Genomic DNA, 27,103 nt, shown 5'->3' with positions numbered 1-27,103 from the left:
TTGAACTTTTCCTCCAAATTTGGATTCTCTGACCTTTTCACAGGCTGGAAAAATGACAGACTGAAACAAAACAACACGTACCTGATGGGTTCCGTCTGCCCGAAGGGAATAGAACAACATGAAATCACAATCAAAGAGCCACCATGTGAGCAGCACGCGAAATGAGCTCACCTGAGCTCACCTATGCCAGACTGTAGACTCCGTCTACCAAGCACATCTGAGACGAGTTCGATTAGGCCAGCACTTTCTAAAACTTCTCAAAACAAATCGGGAAGGTAGGTATTAATGTTAGCTTTGGGAAACTAAAGAGAATCTAAACCGCCTTTTAATGCGTGTGCCAAGTGACATTCAAGACACGTTAAGCCATTTACTAAATTCCCACCAGCTCCTGGAAGGCAGCAGTGAGACCTTGCAGATCTTTCTGAATTTATTTTTTGCTTCTCTCTCTCTCTCTCTCTTTCTCTCTCTCTCCATCATGATTCTCCTTCAAAGTTCAGCCCTTTCAAGTTTGTGGGGTTCAGCCTGGCCCCAAGACAGTGAGAATTCACACGACATCAACATTTCTTATGATTTTACTGAAGTTGATGGGGAAACCTTAAGACTCCTGGAGTACCAAAAATCACAGCTCAGTAAAATATAGATGAGAAAGAGAGCAAGAGTGACGAGTTCATTGATATTTTGGTTTTTTAACAACAAAAAGTAAAAGGTGCCTCTCCATTGAAAGTTTCATGTCATCTCAATTCCTCAACATGTCTTTTTTGCCATCTCCCCAAGGCTCCTGGACGGTCCTTCCTGAATGAGATGCTATCCCCCAGCCCCAAGCCCAGGAAAGCTGCCCCGGGCTCCAGTTGGCACTGCCCAAAGTTGGCCCGCTGGGGCAGCGTGGTGCTGCACATGGCCTCCGCCCCTGCCAGCCCTGGAAAGGCCACATGGAGACACCGAAGCCCAGCGTCTCCCTCTGCTGCATTAGCTCCTTTCACAGAGGATGACCAGCTACCCACAGTGTGTGTCTCCTTGCTCCTGTGAGGTGCCAAGGGTAACCCAGGCTGCTTCCCCATTTCTCGGACTTGGACACCGTCCCCTGCACCTCTCTGTTGCCCCTGGATGGTGAGGAAGTCCTGGGAAGCCAGGATGTGTGGTGTGCTCTGAGCTGGTCATGCTGACCTTCATCAGAGCACGTGCACGTGGCTATTGGAGACGGGGTCCAGGAGTCAGATCTCAGGTTGTCATCGCTGGAGGTACTTCCAATGGTTTCAATATTGTGCCCCTATGGGGCCTGCGACAGGATGGGCAAAGCAGAGGGCTGTGGGGCTGAGCGGGGACAGAGGACTCAGGCCCTTCCAACTCTCCTTCCTGCCAATGGCCCCACATAACCTCCGCAGAGCACAGTTTAACATCACAGAGCTAACTAAGCCTCTCTGCCTCATGTATGAGAAAACAGGCTTATGAAGAAGGAAGAGTGACCCAGGGGACACACGCTGGCGTCGGGCCAACGCTGCCTCCGTGGGTTTCTTAACTCCCAAGTCCTGTCCTTTCAGCTACGCTTCCTCATCCAGAAGACATTTAGAAGGAGGTGGCCTCTCCCTGGGTCACTGCTATGCTGCCCGCTCAGCCACTCCTTTTTGGTCACCGTTTTCTTCTTGACCCCACTTGCCTCTCACCCAGCTGCTTTTTAGTGTGTGTGTGAATTTACATTCAGATGGAGAACACGGTCCATTTGCTAAGGGACATTTCCGTAAGTGACAAATTCCAGAATGGCCCTGCGTTCCTTACAACCAATTAGGAGGAAATTATCACCATAAAGTGCTCATACCCACGGCAGTGGGACAGAAGCCAGCGTGTAACATTGATTAAGTCTTACCTCATCGGGCTCAGTAGACGGTGAACAGGTTTAAATACAATTCGATAAAATATTTAAGGTGGAAATTGAAGCTTTAGGACCATAAATTCCCGTTAGTGGACCAGAAAGGGGTTACTCCATATACATCATTCACTTCCTTCCTCCTCCATTACCGACGGCACTAGATGTCAGAATACCTTGGGTTTTTTTTGGAGATACACCAACTTGTGTTTAAGTCCAAACTCTGCCACTTTTAAGACATGTGATCTCAAGGTCATTCATTCTCATATGTCTAAAATAGAGACAATAATACATTGTTGGATTTAAAATGGTTAAAACTTGTACAGCATCTTCCCGGCACATTGTAACTACTCAATAAACGTACCTGCTATTACTATGTCAGCAGTTCCTACATGTTAGTGGTCTGCTTAATATTGATTAAGGCAAATATGTATTGTCGCAGCTAGTAAGTAAATATCCATGTCATGTATTTTCCAAATGTTTTGCTTCATCTTAGGTAGGTCCCAAAGAAGTGCTAAAAGTAGCTTTTGCCATCAAAATAACTCACGAGATAGGTGAAGAAAAAAGTTAATACATATTCCAACACTAAAATATTTTCAAATGGACTAAAAATAAAAGCAAACAGCAAAATCACAAGCCAGAAGAAAAATAGGATGTAAACAGATTAAATGTATCTTGGAATGGAGAAAAACTTTCAAAGCAAAACAGGCAAAGCAGAGCACAATAAATGCTTATGACAGCTTTCTTCCTAATTGCCAAAGCTGGGAAGCCACCAAGGTGCCCCCAGTAGGGATGACAAACAGTGGTCCATCCAGACAAGGAGTAGTGTTCAGTGCTACAAGGACATGGCTCTCAAGCCATGGAAAGACATGGAAGAACCTTAAATGCATATTCCTAAGTGAAAGAATGCCGTCTGAAAAGGCTACTTGGTGTATGATTCCAACTGTCTGACCTTCTGGAAAAGGCAATACTATGGGGACAGTAAAAAGACCCGTGGTTGGCAGGGGTTGGGGTGGGGAGGAGGAGATGAACAGGCTGAGCACAGAGGATTGATTTTTAGACCAGTGAAACTATTCTATATGGTACTATGACATTACACATTTGTCCAGAGGTGACAAAACCACCAGGAGAGGACAGGGAGCTCATGAGGAGGGAGAGGGGAGCCCAGGGCCAGCCATCTCACCCATGCGAGCATCTGCAGGTGTCCAGAAATTTAAAAATACAAATATATAAATCTTCGCGAAGCCTATGTCCACAGACGTGCTGAGAAAGCCTGTGTCCAGCTAACTAACACGGTGGACATTTCCGATGGAAGTCGGCCGCAGGAGAAGGCAGAATGCGACGCCGTGAGTGCCATTTGACTTCATGGATTAGAGCAAAAGATTTCCATACTGGCCTCACCTCCCCTCAAGAAATGACACTCCTGGGATGGGATGCGGGAGCTGGGAGTGGACTTCCACACCCTGCACTGAGAGGCCATGGAGTGTGGAGTCTGCAGTCTGGCGGTGGAGCCAGGTTGTGGATGGAGCTTGGGTGGGAGTGCGGCCCCAGCCGTGGCCTCGAGCAAGCTCTTCACCTGCCTGCACCTTTGGTTCCTCATCAGTAAAATGAACAGGGGTAATAGTATTACCTACCTCCTAGGGTGGTCCAGAGAATTAAATGAGTTAATGTTTGTGAAGTGCTTAGAACCATGAACAGCAGGAAACGAGAGCAGTAGAAATATCACTTCCATAACAAACGTTTAACTCCCTCCTTTACAGATGAGAGAACGGCAGACCACAGAGGTGAAATGATTTTCCAAGGTGGACTCGGCTAGTGAATGACCGTTGTGGCCCTGGACCCTGGTCTCCAGGCTCTTCACCCACCACAGACGTGTCCTTGGGAGCCATCGGGACCCCACAGAGCGTCTGCAGACGCAGCCATGCCCCAACTGTCCCACCCCACGCCCTCACATCCTGAGGCAGAGCTGATGGCCCTCTCTTCAGCAGTCTGACCACGCTGCACACAGGAAGCTGCCCAGGTCTCCAGAATTTCAGCACTTTATCATATTAATACCATTTACCTTTCCGTTTCTTCATGAAAAAAGACATAAGGGGAAACTAAAAGGAAGGAGGGAGGGAGGGAGAAAGAAAGGGAGACAGGGAGAAAGAGAAATCTCTCTGCAGCTACTCTACACTCTTGTTGTGACTGTAAAATAATACATTTTAAATGTTACAGATGCCACATAAATGTCACATAGGGGAAAATGGATGCCACAGAGCTGGCTTCCAGTGAGCACTTACAAATGCTATTAATCAACAGGCTTGTGGGACTTCCTGACACTGAACCGCGCTCTAGCTCATTCCTGTATATGGACCCAGAGAACCCGAGATCTTCTGGGAAATAAGATAAAAATGTGTGATATCTGCCAGGAAGACTTTGTTCTGTGGGGAGAGACTTCTTTAAGCCCAAAGCAGGCTGGGCGGCGCAGGTCTTTGAGGAAAGGCCCAAAGCGGGCCCCTTGGTGGGGCACGTCTCCCCCGCCATTTCCTGGTGCTCCCACCAGGCGCCTCTTCTAAGGTGTGTAATTGCTGTTCACCGTTGGGCTTCCCTGTCTCCAGCAAACGCCTCTCACATTCGGAATGCAGAATTAGCTCTGCAAAGGAAACCTTTCTGAGGCTGTAAATAATTTGTGCCTGAAGCACTTTCGATGGCCTGCTACTCCAGGGCCCCTTCTTTGGCGGCTGTGGCGGTTACTTCCACATCACGCCTGTTAGTTGGCACTGAGGCCTCGGATTTGCTTCACTTACTATCCTGGCCCCCCTCGCTCACCTCCAACAGGGGGACACGAAGCCCAGAGTTGTGAACTCCCCTGCTCCCTAGCTGACCCGGCCTCATTGGCTTCCTCGCCGCTCCTTCCACACACTAAGTTCCTTCCTATCACCTCAAGGCCTTTGGCATGTGCACTGGGCTCTGCCTGGACCCACCCTCCCCAGATAACCACACGGATGTCTTCCACAAACCCTTCACATGCTCAAACATCTCTTCAGGCAGAGGCGCCTTCGCACACACCCAATTAAAAATCTCAACTCTCTCCCCCACCCAATCCTCCCATTCCTTTCGCACACTTTTTGTCTTCAGCACTGACGTCTCCTGACATCTTATGGTTTGTTTATTATCCATCTCTCTCCTCCAGATGTTTATCTGACAGATGTGTGCTCACAGCAGCTCCTAAAGTGCCTGGCACTTAGAAGATACTCTAAACGCATGAAAACGTCTCTAACTAGGAAACAGAATTTGTTTCTCCTAGAAAGGCCAAGAGAGCAGTGGAAAGAGCAATGACCTAGTCAGAAGGCAGAGTTCCAGACTCTGCTCTTTATTAACTGGGGATATTCAGTGTTGTTACATCACTCCTCCTACTTTGTCTGAAGAGAGATCGGAAGTGTCGCCCAATCCTACGAAGAATGAGCTGAGATTACTTATACTGGGCCCACGTGTAAATAATAAGAGCTCTACAGCTGCAATGCTAAACAAACCCAGGTTTTTGTTTTCTCAGTTTTCGTTTCTGTTTCATTTATTTTGTGAGAACCAGCCTGTCACTGGGATCGGCTCTGCTGTTACTTGAGGCACCCCAGCCCAGAGGTCAGGAGACTTCAGCGGCTCCAGGTCAGAAGGGCCCGGGATTCCAGGCTCAGCACTCACTGGCCCCTTGATCTTGCACTGTTTAGGCAACTTCCAAATAGATACAAGAGCAGTAGTTGAGTCACGGGTTAAATGTGAACAGTACGTACAGTAATGCAAGTGAAACTCTTAGCAGATGCTTACGGCCAATCCTTCTACTGAACAGAGTGGTTCCTATTTCTAAGGGAGTCCATCTTCTGTTGGAAAAGTATTTGGTTTTGAAGTACACATGGGAAGACACCCTCTTGAAAGCTTTTCATTGATAAAATACAGTCTCTTGTGTTGGACGATGGGATAAATGCTTAAGCTCATACTACCTAGAAAGTAAAAGTGTAGCTCTTAATTCTTAATTTTTTTCCATTTATAAGTTTAAATAATATACCACCACTGTTCTTGACTTTGGAAAAACACATATTAATACTTACCACCACCATGCTTGAACTCGTGGGTAAATTTGACTGCATGGTGGTACTTCCCTCTGTGGAAAATAGCATACATATATTATAATCTTCTGAGCTGGGAAGTCTGCTTGCCAACTCAGACATAACTCAGCCGTGAATGGTGATAGGTGTGTTTCCCTTCAAGCCCAGAGATCTGTGAAAGTCAGCAAGAGAGAAGGAGGCAGAGGGGAATTACCCTTGACTTGGCTCCTTCTCTGGGCCAGGACTGAGGCCCCTTTCCCTTCCAGCATCTCCTTTCATCCTCACGTAACATCTCCAAAGACAATGACAATGCCCTTGATGGAGACATGAGAAAATGGAGTTGCACTGAAGTGAAGGGGCTTGTCCACGGAACTAATAAATCCCAAAGCCCCCGATCCCAGCACAGGTCTGACGGGTGGGAGACGCATTCTCCATTTGGCAAACGCTTACTGAGCTCCGATTACGCAGCAGGCATTGGTACAGGCGCTGGGTGTAGCAATGCGTAAGACACAGCCTCTGCCTTCAGGTAGTGTGTATTCTAGAGCAGAAGCACAAGTAAACACACACAGGCATTATGTAGCTATGGCTGTAGTTACCGACGTGGGCAGGGACACTGACGTGCTGATGGCCGTCTGTGTGGCTCTGGGTATCGATGCAGTTACGACAGACGGAGATGGGGACAAAGACACAGGGCTCAACATGGATTACTGGAGACAAACAGTAATGAGTTCGAGCACAGGGAAAGAGAAAGATGAAAGGTGTTTTAGACCGCGTCCTGCGGAAGGCCTCTCAGGAATAACACTGAACAGAGACCTGAACCAAGACCTAAATGAAGCCTGAAGACTGAGGCACCAGCAGGTGACTTGCAAGGATCACGTGGCTGCTGTGCAAAGACTAGACTGTAGGGGGCAGCAGACCGCCGGCAGAAATACCGGTGGGAAGGTTGCCGGGGTAGGTCCTACGGAGATGGGGCTCCACTCAGCAGGAGTGATGAGAAGTGGTCACTCATTAGTCACATTAGAAGTCACATTAGATTTCACGAGGGAATTTAAAAGGAGTTCTTTTACAAAAGATTAATTTACCTGAAGGTTTGGAGGGGGCCAATGCATTACGTAAGGCATTCTGTACCACCAGGCCTTCCCAAGTTATTGAAACAGTAACAAAACGGTATAAAAACAACATATCCTGCATTATGATTCTGTTAAAAATTATAAGGGATTTAGGGCTGTAAGTGAATTCCACTCATTATGCAATTATGAAGTCAAGGCCACTAGGAGGGAGAGGCTTTGGTCCCCTTCCAGCCCCATCCCCATCTCCTGGTCCTGCAAATGGAACACCTATCCAAGGTCACACAGCCACTCGGCAGGGTGTGACACCTACATCTGCCTGCAGCCAGTTCTTTCATTCATTGCTTTGTACTTATGCACATAGAAGAGGAAAAACCAATAATTTTGTGTTGAAAGAATAACTACAGTACTGCCCACAATTCACCTTGTAAATGCATCTCCACATTCACTAACTCTCACCTGTGATCGGAGCTGTCTCCAGGTAGAAATAGACCAGAGCTGTTACTCCGAATGTGTGAGGCCTGGGGAAAACTCCTTAATAAACGTCCGATGACAGAAAATGTTGAAGGACATATTCCTTTATGACTGCAAACAAGTACACATTTGTTGATGGCTTTTTTTTTGGTAACAACTTGAAAATAGAAGATTTGGGGGGCTTCCAATTGAAATTTTGAAAATAATCTTTCCTACTTTTAAGATGAACACAAATGCATTACATTTGGAAGAGCTTACAGACCAGGTTCAGCCAAAAGTGAAATTTGATAGCTCCCTCAAATACCTTATTGTTCTAGAGAGATGGGACACACCCTCAATTATGGCAAAATAAGCACAACCATTAACGTCATGCATGTCAATAAAAATTTTGGAGACTTCAGAGGAAAGTTTATGATGTGTTTTCTAAACCATGGTCTTTTGGTGATTGGTCAATTATTATAAGACCTTGGACCTTGTGGAATCCATTAGCCATACTCAATATAAGCACTGCCAATTGCATCTAGACTTAAAAGGAGGGGAATTGGGGTGTGGAGGTTTTAAGAGCAAATAAACAAGGACATGTAAAAGCCCGAGAATATTTCTTAATGCCAGATCTCAAATTGTAAACCTTTCAATCATAAACAGGGAAGAAAATACATGCATTCATAGATATGTACATAAAAATATGTATGTGTGTGTGTATATCTGCAATATTGATGCCATCAGCTGTGCTGACACTGCCTCTTGCGTTCTACAGAACACTAGAAAAAGAACTGGAAAATTTCCTTCCAATCTTGCATCGGCTGCTAACAAATTACCTGAACCTGGGCAGGGCAAGCCTTTCTAGGGCCTCATTTTTCCACAACCAATAAACAAAGAGATCGAGTTCTATGATTAGTACAGTCTTTCTTTGAATATTTTTCTGACCCCAGGGCTGTATTTAGAATTCTTGAAACAAGAGATCAGCCACTTTTAAAGACTTGCTACTTTGACCTCGAAATGTCGTGTGTTTTTTCCGTTGCTCTCCTATTAGAGCAGACATTTAAATAAAAATGAAAGGAACCACTGTTGTTTTGCCAAGCACAGTTTGTGCGTAATGAGGGAAGTGATTATCTGGGCAGAACAGCTCCTTGGTAAATGTTGAAAATTAGCTCTTTTCCTCCCTCTAGCGGAAATGTGATGTACTTGCTCTGAATTGGTTAACCAGTCTTCCTCAAACAAAATAGCTAGCACGATTAAGTCCTTAACTCCTAACCAGGGATCGAACCACACGCAATTTGTCACAGGTTGTCCACACAAATGTCGGAAGTATTTTGCTTGTTGAAACAAGAAAATTGAAGATCAGCAATGAAAAGCTGCTAAGTAGATTTAAAACAGTGCACAGCCTCCAAATGAAATACACAGGTCCAAATTAGATGTTCTGTATTTATGTCCACAAGAACCTTAAAATCAGTTCATTTACGAAAATTACTGAGTCAGAACATTTCACTGAAGAGGACAACTGACAGCAGCGGCGTTTTGGCCAGAAACGTTGCGTCCAGTTTCCCATGCACTGTACTTATTTGATGTGAAGTTATTCTGTTTCCATCTCTGAACCGTTCCTCACACCCCCAGGCAAGGTAGACCGTCCCCTGGTTTGTGGGGAACACGTACGCCGGCCCGAGGAAGCGTGAGATGACAGTGATGGTCAGTGTACGTCTGCCTCTGCATCTAGACTCTGAGTTCCTGCCAGCAAGCTTCTTACTCAACTCACGTTTCTCTCACGGTGGGAAAGGAACAGAGGGCGACGGGGACTGGGACACAGTTACGGGGATGGTGACTTCTAAGGCCTCACATTCAATTGTCTAAAAACCACCCTGCTGAAAAGTTCCTTTAAAAAGTGAAATCAAGGGTGGCCAGTTAGCTTAGTTGGTTAGAGCGCGGTGCTTAAAACACCAAGGTCGCTGGTTCGATTCCCACATGGGCCAGTGAGCTGCACCCTCCACAACTAGATTGAAAACAACGACTTGACTTAGAGCTGATGGGGCCTGGAAAAACACACTTCCCCAATAAAAATTAAAAAAACAAACAACAACAAAAATAGTGAAATCAAGTAACACTGTGCTTGGTCCTGGGAGAGATGAGAGGTTTTCCACAAGGAGGGGCTGTAATAAGATGTCCGCTTTAAAGAGAGGAGAGGCAAGATGGAAGATAGATGAGGAGGCCAGCTGGGCGTCTGCAGCAATAGCCCAGGACATGAGAGCTTCCCTCCCCCGGCGAGAGTGGAAGCCAAGCACAAAAGTTTTAATCTCCCAAACAATCCTGCGTCACCACCAAGTATGGCCAGACGAAGGAAAGCATCGTTCTTATCTGGAAGATGCAAATAAAACAAACCAGAATCCACCTTAGAGAAAATGAATACTTTGCAGGGAGAATTTTAAACAAAGCCATAACTGATAGTCTCAGAGAGGTAAGAAAAGACATTGCATCCAAGAAAAAAAAAGACTACTTTTTAAAAATCTAGCTAAGAAGAGAAAGAAAGGAGAAAAAGAGAAGGAGGGTAGAAGAGAAGACAGGAAAGCTTTTAGAATTTAGCAACTTGGTAGCAGAAATGAAAATCTTAATGGACAATTTTAAACACCAAGTTGAATAAATATTATAAAACGTAGTAAAGGTAGAAAAAAGGTAATGTGTGAGAGAAAAGATAAGGAAATTAGAAAACCAGTCCAAAATGTCCAACATCTGAATAACAGGCTATACAGAAAAAAAGAAAAGAAAAAAGTGAGGGGCATAATTCATCAAGGAAACAATTCAAGAAAATTTCCAAGAACTCAAGAACATACATTTCCAGGCTGAAAGGACCCAGCAAGGGCCCCCACAAAACAGATGAAGACAGAACCCCACCAAAGGACATCACTGTGAAACCCAGAACCTGGTAGGCAAATGGAAGGCTTGATTTGCTTCCCAAGGGAAAAAAAAATTTTTTTAAAAAGTGTGAGATGGTGAGGTGCATGCGTCCCCTTTTCCGAGCTCCAGGCTTTGCCGTGGAACGGAGAGTAACAGTTCGGTGAGGGGGACGTGGACAGCATGCATCTCTCCCTTTGACCAGGAACTTCTCTGAGCCAACCTGGAAAAAGGTCACGTCTAAACAAACCAGGCTCCAAGGGAGGCCTTGGATACGGACATTCCTGACTGTTCTCAGTTCAGTGACCTCTGAATAGGCCCTGAGAGTACAGGGCCCCCTGAGACCGGCTCTGATGGCTGTGGAACTGAAGCTGGGCATGAGGGGGACTGTGGCTGGGGCCGATGGAAGGCAGACACTCAGATCCAGACACCATAAGGCCGCAGCGGAGGCCACGTTTGTCATGAAGGGCTACAAGAAACACGTCTAACTTGCCCACATCCGCAGAGCGGTCCACACACAGTCAACGAGAGGATAACGTGACCACAGGCCCATCGTCCCCTCGTCCCCTCCCCGCGCTGCCCAGATGACACTCTGGCCCCAGGCACCCTGAGGCCATCCTGGAGAGAGGCCAGAGTGGGCCTCTGAAGACTAAAACATGCAAGAGACCGAGCTTTTTTCTAAGAAAAGGGCGTGCATTACCTAAAGGAACTGTTAAAAGTTCAAATTATATTAAGTTTCAATCCTGATAGGGCTAAATAGTTTTCCTCTACTGACCAGTTATGCTGCTCTGAGGAAGACCAGACTAATTAGAGAGCATATAAAGGAACGCTTTCTCCTATGTAGATTGCAACTGTACACTGAATGAATTTCAGGAAATTACCACACTTTTGAAATGAAGGAAAAAAAAAATACCTTCCTGAGGGGGCAGGAAGGGGAGGAGGCAGCACCATTTTTCCTCTCCCTGCTCATACTAAGAAAATATGAGTATACGAACAAAGCTGTGTTTACAGAAACCTGGAGGTTAAAATGACCTTGCTAGTGGATGGATTTGTCGGTGTGAAACACAGCTTAGCGTCTGACCCCTGGGCTCAGCATTCAAAGCAAAACAGCACCTCGAATGGCAAGAAAGCCACAAGCCTGAAACATTCCGTCTTCCTGCAGTCCTCTGCCGGCTCACCTCCACGGAATCTGGTTCTGACTCTGCCCACCAACTGCAGTGGGTAAGATGGTGTGAGCTGTTTCTTCGCTTTTTGCTGAAATTGAAATCACTGGCTGTCACTGGGAGAAAAGTGTTTTTGATACTTTATACCTTCTTAGGTGCTTTGCATTCTGCTTTGAGGTCCATCAAAGGATTTCCCCTAATGTATTTAATCAACATCTATTATATGTAAATATACATTGTGCATGTACATAAATCTATCCCAACTACTCAAAGCGAACTATGCAGATATGACAGAACATTTTTATGGGTATCACTGATTATTTCCTTGGTATACATTCCGAAAAGATCCCAGGGCCGAAATGTTTTTAAGATGCTACACAATTACCCCTAGAAGAGATTTCACAGAGAGAAGAGTCAGCACAAAAGGAGAGTCTGGTCTAGAAAACAAACAAAACACCCAGACAAATGCCACTGAGATGGGAGGAAACGGAGAAGGTGGCTACCCAGCGTCTCCACGCAAGCTCGGTCTGCTCCCCAGCTGCTTCCCGGGTGGACACGTCCTTACAGTGGAGCACCAGACACTTTCGTACCTAGGCCTTTCCCATAAGGCAGTCCCCATCATCCTGTTGCTGCCCCATCCCTACGGTGCTGCCCTGGTCACTTGGTCCTGAGATGGCTCACTACCACCAGTGATGACCAGCCAGTGTGAAGGGTTAAAAGGGGAGAACAACGCCCTCCCCCAACCTCCCACAGGTCCCTTCTGCTCATGAACTATTGGAAGAACCTGTCAGCCACCCCAGCTGACAGTAAGGGAGTCTTGGAAATGTGCTCGTATCGCTGGCCACCATGTGCTGATCTAAAATTCTATTACCGTGGCAGAAAGGGAGGATAAATATTTAGCACAGCTAAAGGTCTATCCCAGGAACAGAACTCAAGTCACCTTGTAATGAAACCGAGCCAAGCGAATGGTTTCTCATCGTCAGTTTCTTGGTAGGCGGAGCTGTCTTGTCTCAGACTCACCAAGCGTGTACCTATCAGTGCACAAGGAGCCCGAGTGTACAGAGAATCATTTCTTAGTGGATTAGTGGGAAATCCCGTGAATATTTGCAAGGAGAAGGGGTTGCATTTTCTTGCAACGATGCCTGAAACAAAACAGAAGTGCTCTCTCCTTGCTCAGAAAACACCCTGATGCCATCCCCCTGACCCGGGCACTCAGCTTCTCTACTGCCTTGACCACAAATTCCCTCCGAGCAAGACCAGCACCTTCGGAAAACCAACACACACTTGTGACAACAGCACAGATTAGAAAGCCAGGGCTAGTTTACTCATTTGCAAGGTACACAAAGGAGGCATCCAATGATTGCTTTTCTAGGCTGCCAGCATGAGCTCTTCAGAATGTTGAAAGTAATTAACACCATTAACAGAGTGGGATATCACAACCCAGAGAACCCTAACACAATTATATCAGCTTTAAAAATATTTTCAACTGAAACCAATGTCATATTTATATACGTAGATATATTATGTATATGTTATTTAGCTCTTTTGGAAAATAGTACAATATAGTTAATACTAAACTTTATTATAATTGGAGATGCCACAGGATAAACCTGATAAGGCCTTCAATTTAATTATTCGGAGGGAACATCTTCTTGAGGCATTTCCCCCAAATAATTTGCAGATTCATCTGTCTCAGAACTGGAAGGAATGTGAAGTAATCAGCGGGTTCAGCCAGCTCCTTGAGACACATAAGGAATTACTGTCACATTTTAGGTACAGTTACATGAACTATTGTTAAATGGCTTCCACAGCCACAAAGCCAGTAAGTTTCCTCTTTCCTCAGCTATTTTTCTCTAGCCAAACAGATCTCAAAGCTGAGTGCATGTGCAATCATGAGACATTCAAGTGCAAGATAACTCACTAAGAAATCCCTTCTCCGACCCACTGTGCTTATGAAGATAAGTGCAATCTGTGGAATGAAAATACACAAGCAGCACTGCCATAGCTTCTCGGCTTCCGTTTTAATTAGGGAAGCAAAGCCCCTACAATGTGGAAAAGCATGATGGAAACATCAATGTAAGTTTAATGTACATAGTTCAGTGCAAAACACTCATTATATTCAGAGGGAAGGACAGGAATATACATAAGCACAATATAATCCAAACGAGGTTGGTATATCTGTACTTAGAGTTTCTTGGGTTGGCTGTCTCTATGTTTGACTCTGAAGTGCTAACGAGAGGACCCCTCGGGACTGCGAGCTGCACACGCAAGTCAGATGCCTTCTGCTCGGTGTCCCCCACCCACAAGACCACTCCGTGGGAGCGTCTTCCAACAGGCAGGACACACAGACATGTTCTCCAGGAGAGCGTGGCTCAAGGAGTTGGGCTAAGTGTCCTAGAGTGCGCACAGGTCAGGATGTCAACATTGCCTACGTCCAGGTCTCACTAGTGAGCCAGGTGTGGGCCTGCGAAGGGCTGGGGGTGCAGAGGGAGGACTTCCGTTGACTAGAAGGTATTTCTGGTTGTTTGTGTGCATCTCATGCTTTCTGGATGAGACAAACCTTGGAGGCCTTTAGTACATATGTGGTTAAAAATGCGTTCCAAAAAAATGTTTATTATACTAGGCAGAAAGCTACCACCAGCCTCTGGCTATAACATGACCCAGTCTCAACCGGGATGGGTCCGTCGGTCAGAAGCAAGCACGATGGTTGAGGTAAAATTGAAATGTCCAAGTCTCCAATTTTCTGCCACACAACAGACTTAGGAAACAGAGATCTGGGAAATCGCACAACCAGTTGTGGGCTGATATGTATCAAACATCACCAAATCAAGTAAAATGTGTCACCTGGCCCCGAGTAATCACAATTAATGACAGTTGTCTTGGATCAGGCTTAAAACCACCTGGAGGACCTTTTCTTTTGAGGGGCTGGCATCAACGATGAGACAGGCAGGCTTCTCCATCCGCTGGTAGGTCTCTTCTACCCTGAGAACAGGAAGAAGGGAAGGAGTTGGCGCACCTTTTAACATACCGTGTTTTGCCGAAAATAAGAGCTAGCTGGACAATCAGCTCTAATGCGTCTTTTGGAGCAAAAATTAATATAAGACCCGATCTTATTTTACTATAAGACCCGGTCTTATATAATGTAATATTGTGGGGACAGAACCCCAGAAAGCAGTTTCCAGGCTCTCGGCCTCACATAGAAAGGTGCTGGTAGTAAATGGCCATCAACTGTGATTGGATGGCCATCAGCTGTGGCTACTTGGCCGTCAGCTGTAAGCAGTGAGCCACTGGCCACTAATAGTGGCTACGCTAGCAGAAGAGAATGGGGGCTAGCAAGAAGATGGTGGCTGGGCTGGCAAGCAGTTAGCATGGAGGAGAGTGAAGGAGAGTCAAGGAGAGTCAAAGAGAGTCGGTCGGTTGGCAGCAAAGCGGACAGCAGGTCACATGTCATGTGAACCCATCCTCCATTGAGACCATAGTGGTATGACTTCCCTACCAATAGCTCCGTGGGTGTTCCTTTTTGGCCTAGCCACATCCTGCATTCTTATGTGGGGAGTGGGAGCAGAGACCTCACCGGACGCCCCACATGACAAATGGCGCAACGAGCAGGGTCCCCTGCGTGACAAATACATAATATAAGACCAGATCTTATTTTACTATAAGACCTGGTCTTATATAATGTAATATAATATAAGACCGGGTCTTATATTAATTTTTGCTCCAAAAGATGCATTAGAGCCGATTGTCCACTAGGTCTTATTTTCAGGGAAACAGCTCCTCATGCAAATTTTGCTTGAAGCAAGGTCCCCACATTGCTCCCTTGAGCAACTAGCTTTGCCCACAGGACACATGTGAGACACTGTTTAAATGGTAAATTAATAAGAATGCTTACTAGCGAGGCTTTATGGAGCACCTATTATCTGCCAAGCATTAGTATTCTGCATGATTATTCCCATTTCATACTCCGAATAACCTTAGAAGGAACCACTGCCATCCCCATTTTGCAAACAAAGTAGCAGAGGCTCAAAGAGATTAAGTAACGTGCCCAATGCCAAGTGTCTCTACAGTCTGTTCCCTGAAGGATTTCAGATAAGCCAGAGGTTTAGCGTACACATTGTTTTCACCTCTGAATATTCTAAAATCCCATCAGAACCCCTCTTCTGGTCTCAGTGTGACCCAGCCTTGCTGTGTGCATGAAATGACGGAAACACCACAGCCCTGTGGGGGCAGCAGGCACACAGGGTGGGTGCTCTGGGCCCACACTCTGCTCTGCCTTCACTAGCTCAGTGAGCTCGTCAAATTTCTTCCCCTCTTTGCCTCAGTTTCCTCATCTGTAAAATGAGGATTGAAATAATGCCTCCCTTGCAAGTCTGTCATGAGGTTTAACTGGATTACTACAAGTAAACTTCTTCTTGACATGGTTTCTTTACACCCAGCAGAGTTGTCCTTTCTGTTAGAACAGTATTATGTGATGATAACAGTGCTATCACTGTTCATTTACATACACTATTGTTCTGGATTCTCAAACCTTTCCTGATTCACACTCAGCCAGAGAGCAGTAAGAGGGTCCAGACTCTCCGGCTGCTGTAACGAATATGAAAGCACTGCCTTACAATCAGAAGATCTGGATTTTAATGCCAGTTTTACTACTTAGTACCTATGCAAATTTCTAGAAACCACTTAACTCTTTGGGCCTCGGTTTTATAAACTGTAAACTACGGCTATTGTTGTCCTCGCAGGCATCACTGAACGTGACGGTGACGTACCAGCCAGGTGTAAGTCACTGTGAGCTCCTCATGCAGCGCGCTGTGGCCTCGGGTTCTGCTTGGGGACCCGAGACCCCGACACGTGTACTGTCCTGATCAGGGTCATGCTGTCCCGGGCACAGCCGGGTCTGGGAGAAAGGTCTGATCCCCAGTCGGACGTCCCACGGCTCTCAGAAAACAGTGCAGGAGCCCCGCCGTGACACTGCCATCGGCAGGAGCTGAGCTACTTGGAAAACTTTCCCTCTTGGGTTTGGAAAACAGGAAAGCGTCATTGCCTCCCGACGCCTCGCGTCAGTGCTGACCGTGGCTCCCGCCACGCCCAGGGTCCCCTGCCACGCGCATCGCACAGAGACACCTACTTCTGACGAAAGATGCTGTTGGCCTCCAGTTCAGTTTCCTCTCTGGTCCTGTCCATGCCGCGGGCCTGGATCCTCCTTATCCTTTCCTCGGGGCTCACGGTGAGAAGCAGGACCAGGTCAGGTCTGAGCAGGTCCCTCGGCCACTGGTATATGGGGTGATGGGCCGGCGGCAGGTGCCGGACACCCCCGCTCACCTCGGTGGCGATGGCGTAGGTGGCTGTGCTGTGCCAGTACCTGAGAGAGACAGGAGCAGTGAGACCCCCATCTGCAGGAGATGGGAATTAGCACCTAGCAGTCAGCCGCTGACGATGGCGAAACCAGGGAAGGAGCAGCTTGGGCTTTCCTAGCATGGCATCAAGCAAATAAAGACAACGAAACCTCATTTCGAAGAGTATTTATAAAGGGTCATAAATAAAATCTACCACCACAATAAGAAAGCAGTGGGCTCTTCACGGAGCTGCAGTGTCTGAATTGCAACTGCATGAATGGCACGGTCACACAGTCACACTTCCAGCCTTGCAGTGTGCTTTCTTCCATGGAGGGAGGACGACGGGAGGTGACAGACTTGTTTGGTGGCCCGTCTGTCTTTAAGGTTGTGTCTTGGCCACACGAACAACTGTAGGCCATTCAGTTCCTGCATTGTTTTAAATTGGAACTTGCCGATGAAACCCACATTCTGGACACCCTGGCTGCAGCCTGTATCTTCCCCCCGCCCCACCCACCCTCTCCAAGCAAAGTTGGTCATTCTTGACTGGCTGTTTTTAAACATGTATTAGGGAGTGTAACAGAAAATCACGATCATAAAAGAAAATCAAATCAGCACCTATTTCAAAGTGCCCAATGTCTTCCCACTCACTACCTGCCAGAAAACAGTTCACCTCATGCTGAGACAGGGAACACCCTACGCAGTGGGTCCCAGGCACCTGGCTGTCTCCACACTCCTTCCTCCAGCTGGAGTGAGGTTCTCAGTCAGCAAAACCCCTCCTCTTCCCTCAGAGCCCCACTCAGATGAAGCCCCCATGCAGAATTCAACGTTTTCTCCCCAGGCCTTCGACCCCTCATACTCCACTCTATGAAAGAACATTTCATTGTAAATTAGAGCTAACTGCTGACAACTAAGGTCTCTCCATTAGATAATTCCTGTTTAGTTATCTCTGTATTCCAAAACCTGAAACCAGTGTCTGACTTACAAAAGGCCTGCAGTAAACGTTATGCGGGGGTATGAATGAATTGGAATTATTTCATTAATTAGTGTAGCTTACTATATTCTTGCCCTGTTCATGCCATATTCCAATTTTAAGTGACTAAATGCGAAACTCCAAATCCAGCATCAAAGGACAATAACCTACAACAAATACTAGTGAAACAATTATGAAACATCCCATTGTAGAAAGGTACCCATGGCCCTCTCCTTGGCTGTATTTTATTTACTGCCTTCATTGTCTTAAAAACCCTAAATTCTTCATTATTTTAGATTTGAACTACTTCTTCACAGTGAAAAGGACACAGTGGTATCTCCAAAATAAATTCAGTGTCATCCAAGCTGCATATTATGTCACCTTCTGCCACCTACTTGCTTTGTGGACATTGGTAAGTCATGTAAGCCAAAATAGTCTCGATTTCCTCATCTGGAAAATTAAAGCCACGAAAACTTTTCCTCCCATAAAAATGGCTGTATCACATTGTCATTACAAGACAATATCTAGTCCTTATTGGACACTAAAGCCAGATCATGTCAAATGATAGTAACATAATACAGACAACACTGCAAAGGACAAATGTCAAAAATTCATCTGGGATTGATCAATTCTAACACCACGCACCCTGCAAAGCCCTAGTCCACCTCCCTAAGTGTGCTTGCTCTGAGAGCCTCAATCACCTACCTGGCTCTTATCACTTACAAACCTGAACTTCCACCTTCTCTATCAGGTGCATGTTGCCAACTTGAAGAAATCCATGCAGGGTCCGGGTTTTCTTTTTCTTAGCAACCAAACTATAATTTGCCTTGTGTTTTGCACATGCTCCATGCTCACGGAATTAAATTCTCAGCGATGAATGCAGCAGCTGATAGCGTTTTAATGTAAAAAGCCTTCTTTATTATAGAAAAACCATGAGCAAGAGTAGACTTTTAAAGGTAATGAGGGTGATTAAGTTGCCAACCTTAACTACAGTCACTATCAAAAATTACTCTGTCTCCCTTGTAGATTTTCAACTAGACGATGGTGCTGTCTGAAATGGATTTCATTAAAATCTTTAAACATGAACAAAACTCACCCAGACAACAAACAACTGCTCTTTTCTTCTCATCTGACAAGGTGATGCAGTATCTCTTTAAAGAACAAAATTGCAGACAATTCACAGACACAAAGAAGAAAAATCAGGGGAAGAATGTGGGCCCTGTTTTTGATGAGCAGAGAGGTCTCTGATTGACAATACGGCAGCTCATTTTAAATAATCACACCTTCTGGCCATCAATTTCAGACTCTCTCCACTATTTAGTATTCTCCACTCCTGCCATCAGACAAACCACATTAGTTCAAATTAAATGCAATTTGCGGACACATTATATACAGCTTAGATAGCAATGCTTTATATTTTAACAGTAATTTGCTACTTTCAAAGCACTTCCTCCTGCATTACTCATTGGCTATTCATCACAAGTCTTGGTAATCAGCAGGGAAGGGATAACACCAATCCCCACTGAACAGATAGGAACCCGGGGAACGAACGGAGGGGGTACCTGCCTACACAGGGAAGCTGGTGCTGCTTTCCGGATTTTGGACGTCTTAGGAAACAATGTGCCCCATGAAGTCACACTCTGTTAAGAAACGTTGAGATTTTCTCTTTGAAATAAAGAAGATTGGGGGGAATCGGTATCAAACATGGTAGCGTTCAGCACTTTAAAAATAGGGCAACAATATCATCCAAGCAAAGAGATCCCACAAAGGAGCGTGTGTTTGGACCCTTTCCTAGGATTCTTTCTAAGTTGCCAACTTTGAAATAATTATCTCACCAGGCCCAAAGTTAAAACTACCTACTGCCATGATAACTTAGAGGATAGCACAGACCTTCTCACTACACGATTTGTACTGTTTTCCTCTTGCCCTGCCCCCCCACCACCACCATCACCACCATCACTGCACACTTTATTCTTTACAAACACACAGTATGAGCTCTTTGTGGAATACTTCAGAGATATAAAAAAGAATACAGAGAAAGATAATTCAAGAAAGAGTAGAAGTTCTGTTTCCAGATGCAGCAAACTAGCTTTTAATTGACCAACTCACCCGCCAGAACAAGAGGAAAAGCTGGAGTAAAGTTAGACTGGCAGTGCTAAATGTTGCTTAGGATGTGAGCACAAGGAAATTCTCAAACGCCGCTGTGGGACAGGGCACTGTGAGTCGTGTCCACCATTTCAGAAAACGTTTTGCAATGCGTACTACAGCTCAACACACTGAGCCCCATGTCCCCGCAAGCCCACTCCTAAGGCTCCAGACAACAGCACTGCACACATGTGTGCACCCACATTCTGTAAAAGAACACACACAGCAACCTCCGAGGAGGAACCTCGGAGGGGCGTGAAGGGAGTCGGATGCAGAGAGCACGTCACGTGCCTCTGTGTGAAGTTCAAGAACAGGCAGAACTCGCCTGTGGTGATGGAAGCCACACAGAGCTTACCAGTGTGGGGAGAATGGGTGGTGGCCGGGAGGGAGAAGGCGGTGGGCTTGTGGGGCGTGGTCTGGGTGCGGGCTCTACCTGGATGTGTTCACATCTTGAAATTCAATGAGACATTTATGATTCACGTTCTTTTCTGAATACTTGTCCTACTTCAGTACAACTGATTATCTTTCCCAAATCAGTAAAATTGCAGACAGAACAATAAAATGAACATTCTTGTAATGTTAGAAATAATAACTGGGGGTGGCCGGTTAGCTCAGTTGGTTAGAGCACAGTGCTAATAGCACCAAGGTTGCCAGTTCGATCCCCACATGGGTCACTGTGAGCTGCGCCCTCCTTAAAAAAGGAAAGAAATAACCCAATTGCCATCAAAGCCTTTAGTACTCCTTCTCAGCTGCACTGCCCTCTTCCTCCCAGAGGACCACAGGCTCCTGATTTGGTGTTCAACGCCCCTTCATTCCTCTGTATAATACTCCGCGCTACGTATAATTTTGCATGTTTTCTGTCAAACCTCTTTTTTCCCCTTGATTTTTTTCATTTGAAACTATGGTCTCCCGATTTATGCGTGTTGGTACATTGGACTGCTATAGCACCATTCGGTGCTCCAATCAGAAAAAGGCCACTGTTTATTTGCCCTTTCTTCCCTGGAGGGCTTTAGTTTCTCAAAGGTTCGGTATTATAAACAAAGCTGAGTGTTTCTTCCGGAGGCGGAAGCACTCTCTCACTTTGCTACATCTTCTCAAATCGCTTTCCAAGTCACTGCCGGCACCGGCTCCCAACCAGCACATGGCAGTTTCCATCCCTCCACCGCATCGCCTGTGTCCTGGGTACCAGGACATTTCTAACTCATTCTCACCAACCCCAACCTGGTGAAAGCAAAATGGGTTCTCCCTGTAACTGTCATTTCCCTGTCCCTCACCCCATCGCATGCTGAGTAAGCCTATATGACGTACTTGCCAGACCCTTTGTCCACTGTTGCAGCATTTTAAAGCAACTTCTTACGTATGGGATTCTAAAAATAAAATTCAGTTTACGTCACACCATTATCTGAAACCTTCCAGTGGTTCCCCCACTGCACCCAGAATAAATTCCACACTCTTGAGCATGGCTACAGACCCACTGATCTGTCCTCTGCCTTTCTCTTTTCATTCACCCAGAAAGCACCCCTCATCCACTATATTTTCATCACATTGGCCCATTTCCATCCTCAAATGCGTTGGCTCCCGTCCCTGTGCTCTGTTCCTGCTGGTACCCCCTCGCTAATGCTTTCTAATACTCCGTAATTTCCCATCAGTCTCTTTTTGGCCATTCAGAGCTCAGATCAATGGCACCTCCTAGACTGGGCCTCTCTACGCCATCTCTAGCAGGGGTTTAGCCATTCTCTACCACTTTGTCTCAGCCTGTCCTCTTCACATCCCCTCATTCTCTGACATGATCTTATATATTTATGCCCTTGATCCTCACCCGCTCCTTTGATGCTATGTTTGCCCCCAGAAAGCAAGGTATTGACTATCTCATTTACCACTAAATTCCCTAAACTAAGAATAGTCTTTGGCACACAGTAGGTGCCGAGAAATGTTTGCTGACAAAGCCAATGAACAAACGAACCACTGAAATCACTGATTTGTGAAGCAGAGTTTGCTTAATATCCCCACGATGCTATTTCTAGCTCAGTCACTTTGGCAAGTTCCTTAACCTTTCTCATCAGTAAATAGAGGATAATGCTTGGTATGCTCTCAGCCAAGTGACTGTCGCAGGGATTAATATCATACATATAAAGCTCTTAACAAAATTCCAGGCAATGATGTAGGTAATTAATAAATCACAGACATTATTCCTATTATAATACAGTTTCACTTAATAAACACAATTATATACTTGCATAAACAGAGGGTGCCAAAAAAATGTATGCACATTTTGAGAAAGGAAAAAAACTGCATTAAAATTATAATACAACAAAAGATGGATACAAATCACGTTTGACTTCTGCAATTATAAGAGGTGCTCAAAGTGGTTCCCATCAGCATCCAGACACTTCTGATTACGGCAAACTACCGCTTGAGTTGACCAAAGTGTTAACATCTCATCAAATGTGTATACATTTTTTTGGCACCCCTGGCATATGTACACACAAGCGCACACATATATACGCACTTGTACACACACACTTAAGTGTAAGGAAGAAAATACCCACCTGTCTACAATCACGGGAGATTTGGTAGATTCTCTAGCTATTTCAGAAGCCACAATGTAATTGCCCAAAGAGTAAAAAGCTCTTCTAATGATAGTTGGTTCATCATCAAAGAGTTTCCTCCACTGGCTGATGCAATCAGGTGGTGATTTTAAGAGGATGCCCTTGAGTGAATCGGAAACGGACTGGGTCACAGTGGTTTTACCTGCAGGTCATATAGAAAACATAGCACATCTTAACCCTCACCACTCTACCTCTTCCCAAAATTCATAGTGGAAAGAACAAAGACATTCTTTCAACCTGTAAATCAAAGGAGTTGATTAAATAATAGGATTCTTTCTAAAAAGCTGCAGACCCATGGGAACCTGGATTCCTCTGGTACTAGGAGACTTGGAAGAAAAGCACTGCCTCACCCCTCATGACACTCTTCAGCTGACTCTGACTCACTTGATGCTGTGTCCCCCGAGATCAACACTTGGGTGTCTCCTGCTGCCCTTGGGCCACACTTTTCCTGCTGTTGTGTTTTGGGCCACATGCACATAATTCTGACATCTCTTTGGCAACTCCAAAGGCATCTTTGCTCCACTTCCTACTTCTTCAAAATTTTGCACCAAAAGGGGACTCTGATCTGCCTGTGGTCCCAGGCAAACCATGCTGGCTCACCTGGGCTGTTTCTTCTGTGTGTCGGGAGGGCCTCACCTGACCAGCTCCTATTGGAACTGAAAACACAAGCCAGGTGTCAACCCTTCCAAGCTGTCCCTGACCATGACCCCGGCGCCCTTATCTCCCACACCGAGGCTGCACTCAGCGCCTCTGGTGTCACCTGAGGCTCACACGAAGGGCTCCTGTGTCTCTGTAACCCAGGCCTGCCCAGCTCCGTGCCAGCACACACAGCAGCTCACCTGCTGCTTAGGATTTGACCTCTGTATAAAGTTTTGTCTGTTCCTGCAACTGAGCCATTAATCTCACTGCTATAACTAAAAGGTACCATCCTCTTACCTGTGGCATCCAGTCCTTCAATGACAATGACCGGGAACTTGCCTTTCTGGACCTGTTCTGGGCACTGGTCGACCAGGTCAAGCACGGCTCGGGCTTCGGGAATGAAGGGTATACACTGTAAAACAACATCCACAGGTCAGCCAGGGAGGTAACGTGGCTTTTGCCGAAGCCGTATCTCACTGCTGAGAGCAACCTTGCCTAATGCTAACGAGGTTTAAGTTATGTTTGGCACCATGCCACAGTTCATAGTATTTTGAACCTGAGAAGGGCTGGGTAGCTTTATTTATACCGTGTGGCTGCAGCCCAAAGACATGGTAACCCTGCTGACCTGCTTCCCCCAGAAGAGAAAGGACCACGAGTGACACACGATTGCAGAGCAGTGTCACACAGCAACATGGGAACGACAGGCCCCACCTGAAACCACGTCAAATGTTGCAGGACCAGCCCCTTGGGTTGAAATCCAAACTGGCGTTTATTACCCGTGTCACTATCAGTAAGTTTCTTAAACACTCTTTGAGTCAGTTTCCTTAATCCACAGATGGGAATCACCAAAGGACCCCACACACAGAGTTATCATGAAGCTGGCCATGTGAACACTCTGAAAGCACTAGAATATTGCCTTGCTCAGCGTAAAGCACACAGATTAATGCCTGGGCCTCAGGGTACAGGTGCTGTGGGTGAGCAGTGAGTGGATGCAGAGTGAGGGCTCTGAGTCCTGGGAACACCTGGGTCTTCTCCCTCGGCGCCTGCAGTGCTCTGTGCTCTTCTCCACCCCCGAGCAATGAGGAAAGGACAGAGTGCCCACTTCTCTCTTTGGAGCTGCAGTGCAGCTGATATCCCACATTACTATTAACCAGTCCTCAATGCTCTCACCTAAATTTGTAAAAGGTATCCAAGGTCCCCAGTGCAGCCCCAGGAGGCGGAGTCTGGACATCTCCCTGCCTAGGCTGTGGTCAGAGAATCCTAGCCCTGCCTTCACAAGCATCTGAGGTATATCACATGTTCCCCTAATCATCACATTAGGTATTTTACATATGAAAGAGGGAAAACAAACAGGCTAGCTGAGTGACCCAGGTGGCAGCCCAAGTAGGCAGGCACTGTTCAAGTGTAAACCACTAAGCCCCCAAACTCATGCCCTTTCTCCACCACCTCCGGGAATGGAGAGGTCACTTGCAGGCTGACCGCATCTCTCCCGTACAGCGGTCCCTTTCCTCCTGTGGCACCTCCAGCATGCATTTACAGCAGACATCGCACGGCTCTGCGCTAAGGTGTCAGTGTGCCACATCAGAATGGAAGGTCTGGCAGGCAGGAACCACGAAAGGGCCCCTGCGCCTGGACGGAGCCTGGCCGCCGTGACTACCTGATGTGCGGACTGGAGTATATGAACCTCCCGGGCAAGACAGGCCTAGAGAGGCGGCCCCCACCCCCACCCCCCGCCGCCCCACCCGAGAGCACTCTCTATTTCTCGGGTCTGGGGAGGGGTGGGGGGGGTGTCCTCCCTGAGTGCTGGGAAAGGACGGAACTCTTACCGCCTCCAAGACAGCGCGGGCGGCTGCCCGGTGGGGGAAGACCCCGGAGCTGGGCAGGTCGGGCACCACCGGGTGCAGCGCGGGCTCCGGGGTGGGCACCACGGGCTCGGGGCCCGCCTGCTGCCACCCTTGGCCATCCCGCAGCTCCCACAGGCACTGCCACAGCTGGTGGCGCGGGTCGCCCACGAACTCGCCCAGGCACGGGCGCGGAGCCTCCAGGTACGAGTCCAGCAGCGCGAGCAGCGCGCCCCGGGTTTCGGGGCTGTCGCCTGGGTCGCGGAGCAGCACGCCGCGCTGCACGCCGTCCGCCCCGCCGCCGGGGGGGTAGCACAGCATCGGGCGCAGCTGACACCGCTGGAGGGGCCCGGCGCGCAGCTGGCGCAGCAGGCGCTGGTGCAGCCGCGCCGCACGCACGCGGGCCGCGCAGTCCCCGCCCGGCGCCACCGGCACGCACAGCGAGTAGCTGCGCCCGGGGGGGCCCAGGAGCGCGGCCGCCCGGGGGTCCGGGAGCGCGCCCGGCACGTCCGCGCCCACCACCAAGTGCGCCAGGGTGCAGCCCGGCAGCTCGAGCGCGAAGCAGCGCGGCGACGCCATGGTCCCAGCACGAGCCACGCGCCGCTGTCCCGAGAGGCGTATGAGCAGCAGCGGGGCGCGGGGCAGGAGCGCAAAGGCCATGGGCGCCCCCGGTCCCGCCCCGCGGCGCTCGCCACGAAGCTAGGGCGCGGTCAGCCAGCGCCGCCGGGAAACGAAAGCGAAAAGAGCGCGCGGGGGCGGGCGCGCCCGGGGTTGGGGCGCCCCCCCGGCCAGGCCGCCTCCTCCCCCGCGAGGCCCGGGCTGCAAGCCAGCAGCGGGAGACAACGCCCTCAGGTGCGCGTGGCCGCCGTCCGCGCGGCCCCGGCGCCACCCTCCAGGGCCCCCTCCCGGCCCGAGCCTGGCCAGCCGGCTGCACGCGGCGACTGCGGCGGCGCCGCGTTCCGGGAGGGGCGGTGGCCCCAGGCCCTGGCGTGCGCCGTCCTCGGCTGCGCGGGAGACCCCTGACCGGGCCGCTGCCTCGGTGCTTCCCGACCTCACGCCCCCGCCCTGACCACCCCCATCCTGGCTCGCTGAGACCCAAGTCCTGCCGCGAGCTGCTGGTCCTGCTTTCATTGTCCTTAGCACACGCTTTTCCCTCTTCTTGGAATTACACCCTTTTTTGCTGACACACGGGGGAGCATCGCCAGGTTTCCACCTGCGATTTACACTTGCATAAACTGAACCAAAGTCCTGCGTCCAGGTCCGGTGAGTCAGGGGCTGTTGGCATGACAGCGCTTTGTGAACAGGAAGTCCCACGTCAGCAGTGTTGCTGCCTTTGTAGAGCAATTATTTTGGCATTTTATTTTGGTTTGACTCATTAACTGATAGCTGTAAACATGATTGTCAAGCAGACCAAGAAAAAAATTCCATCAGGAAAAAAATGTCAAAAATTTAGAATGAGAAAGGCGGAAGATATCTGATGAACTGAAGGCAAATAAACCATGATTTCATCAGTTTGGATTTATTGTGGGGTTATGATTAGTTTTGAAAGAAAAAACAATGTTTTTTGGAATAAGGAGAGAGGGCACTAGTTTGAGATGAGGGGGTTTAACACTTCCACAAATCCATTTTAAGGGTGGAAAGAGAGACAGAGGTGGGGAGATATCCAAGATGGTAGAGTAACTAGACCCTGTGCCTATTTGCTCCTGTGAACACAATAAAATTACAACTAAATTACAGAACAATCAACCTGCAGTACCATCTGAAGTCTGGCTGAACAGAAGGTTTATAAGTAAGAATGTAAAGAAGAGTCGATATTGAGACAGGTAGAAGGGGCAGAGACAGGAAAGGGACACGTTGTGGCAGGAGGGATATCTCGGCCGTGGAGGGCCCCCTACCCCTCCCAGGAGCGAGTGACCCTAGCCTCACACCAAGCTCCCCAGCCTGGAATACAGGTGTTGGGAAGAGGAGCCCCACAACATCCGGTTCTGAAAAACTGGGGATTTCGACCATCTGGGTCGGTCAGAGGCTACGAGAAA

The 27,103-nt window shown here is 47.6% G+C and overlaps 1 protein-coding gene across 1 annotated transcript; it reads right to left on the bottom strand.

The window, feature by feature from the left end:
- Nucleotides 1–12,828: 12,828 nt before the first annotated feature.
- On the bottom strand, nt 12,829–25,874 carry CMPK2 (cytidine/uridine monophosphate kinase 2). Its single transcript, XM_081068258.1, has 5 exons — nt 25,053–25,874; nt 23,524–23,638; nt 22,528–22,729; nt 16,656–16,889; nt 12,829–14,512 (listed from the first exon to the last, which is right to left on the bottom strand). Exons 1-5 carry the CDS (start codon nt 25,725–25,727, stop codon nt 14,395–14,397), a joined length of 1,344 nt encoding a protein of 447 aa, XP_080924384.1. The 5' UTR covers nt 25,728–25,874; the 3' UTR covers nt 12,829–14,394.
- Between the last annotated feature and the right edge of the window lie 1,229 nt (nt 25,875–27,103).

This window comes from Rhinolophus hipposideros (assembly GCF_964194185.1).
Source record: "Rhinolophus hipposideros genome assembly, chromosome: 12".
Lineage (NCBI taxonomy): Eukaryota > Metazoa > Chordata > Mammalia > Chiroptera > Rhinolophidae > Rhinolophus > Rhinolophus hipposideros.
The sequence above is the reverse complement of the archived record's forward strand: the minus strand, read 5'-3'. Positions and strand labels throughout refer to the sequence as shown.

What these genes read in the sequence shown, in the direction of transcription:
- CMPK2 (XM_081068258.1), bottom strand. Translation starts at nt 25,727, where the DNA reads ATGGCCTTTGCGCTCCTGCCCCGCGCCCCGCTGCTGCTCATACGCCTC. An exon ending in CCCGCGCTGTCTTGGAGGCG is followed by an intron (nt 23,639 to 25,052) that starts GTAAGAGTTCCG and finishes GTTGTTTTACAG; the next exon opens with TGTATACCCTTCATTCCCGA. An exon ending in AACAGCATCTTTCGTCAGAA is followed by an intron (nt 14,513 to 16,655) that starts GTAGGTGTCTCT and finishes TCCTGTTCTCAG; the next exon opens with GGTAGAAGAGACCTACCAGC.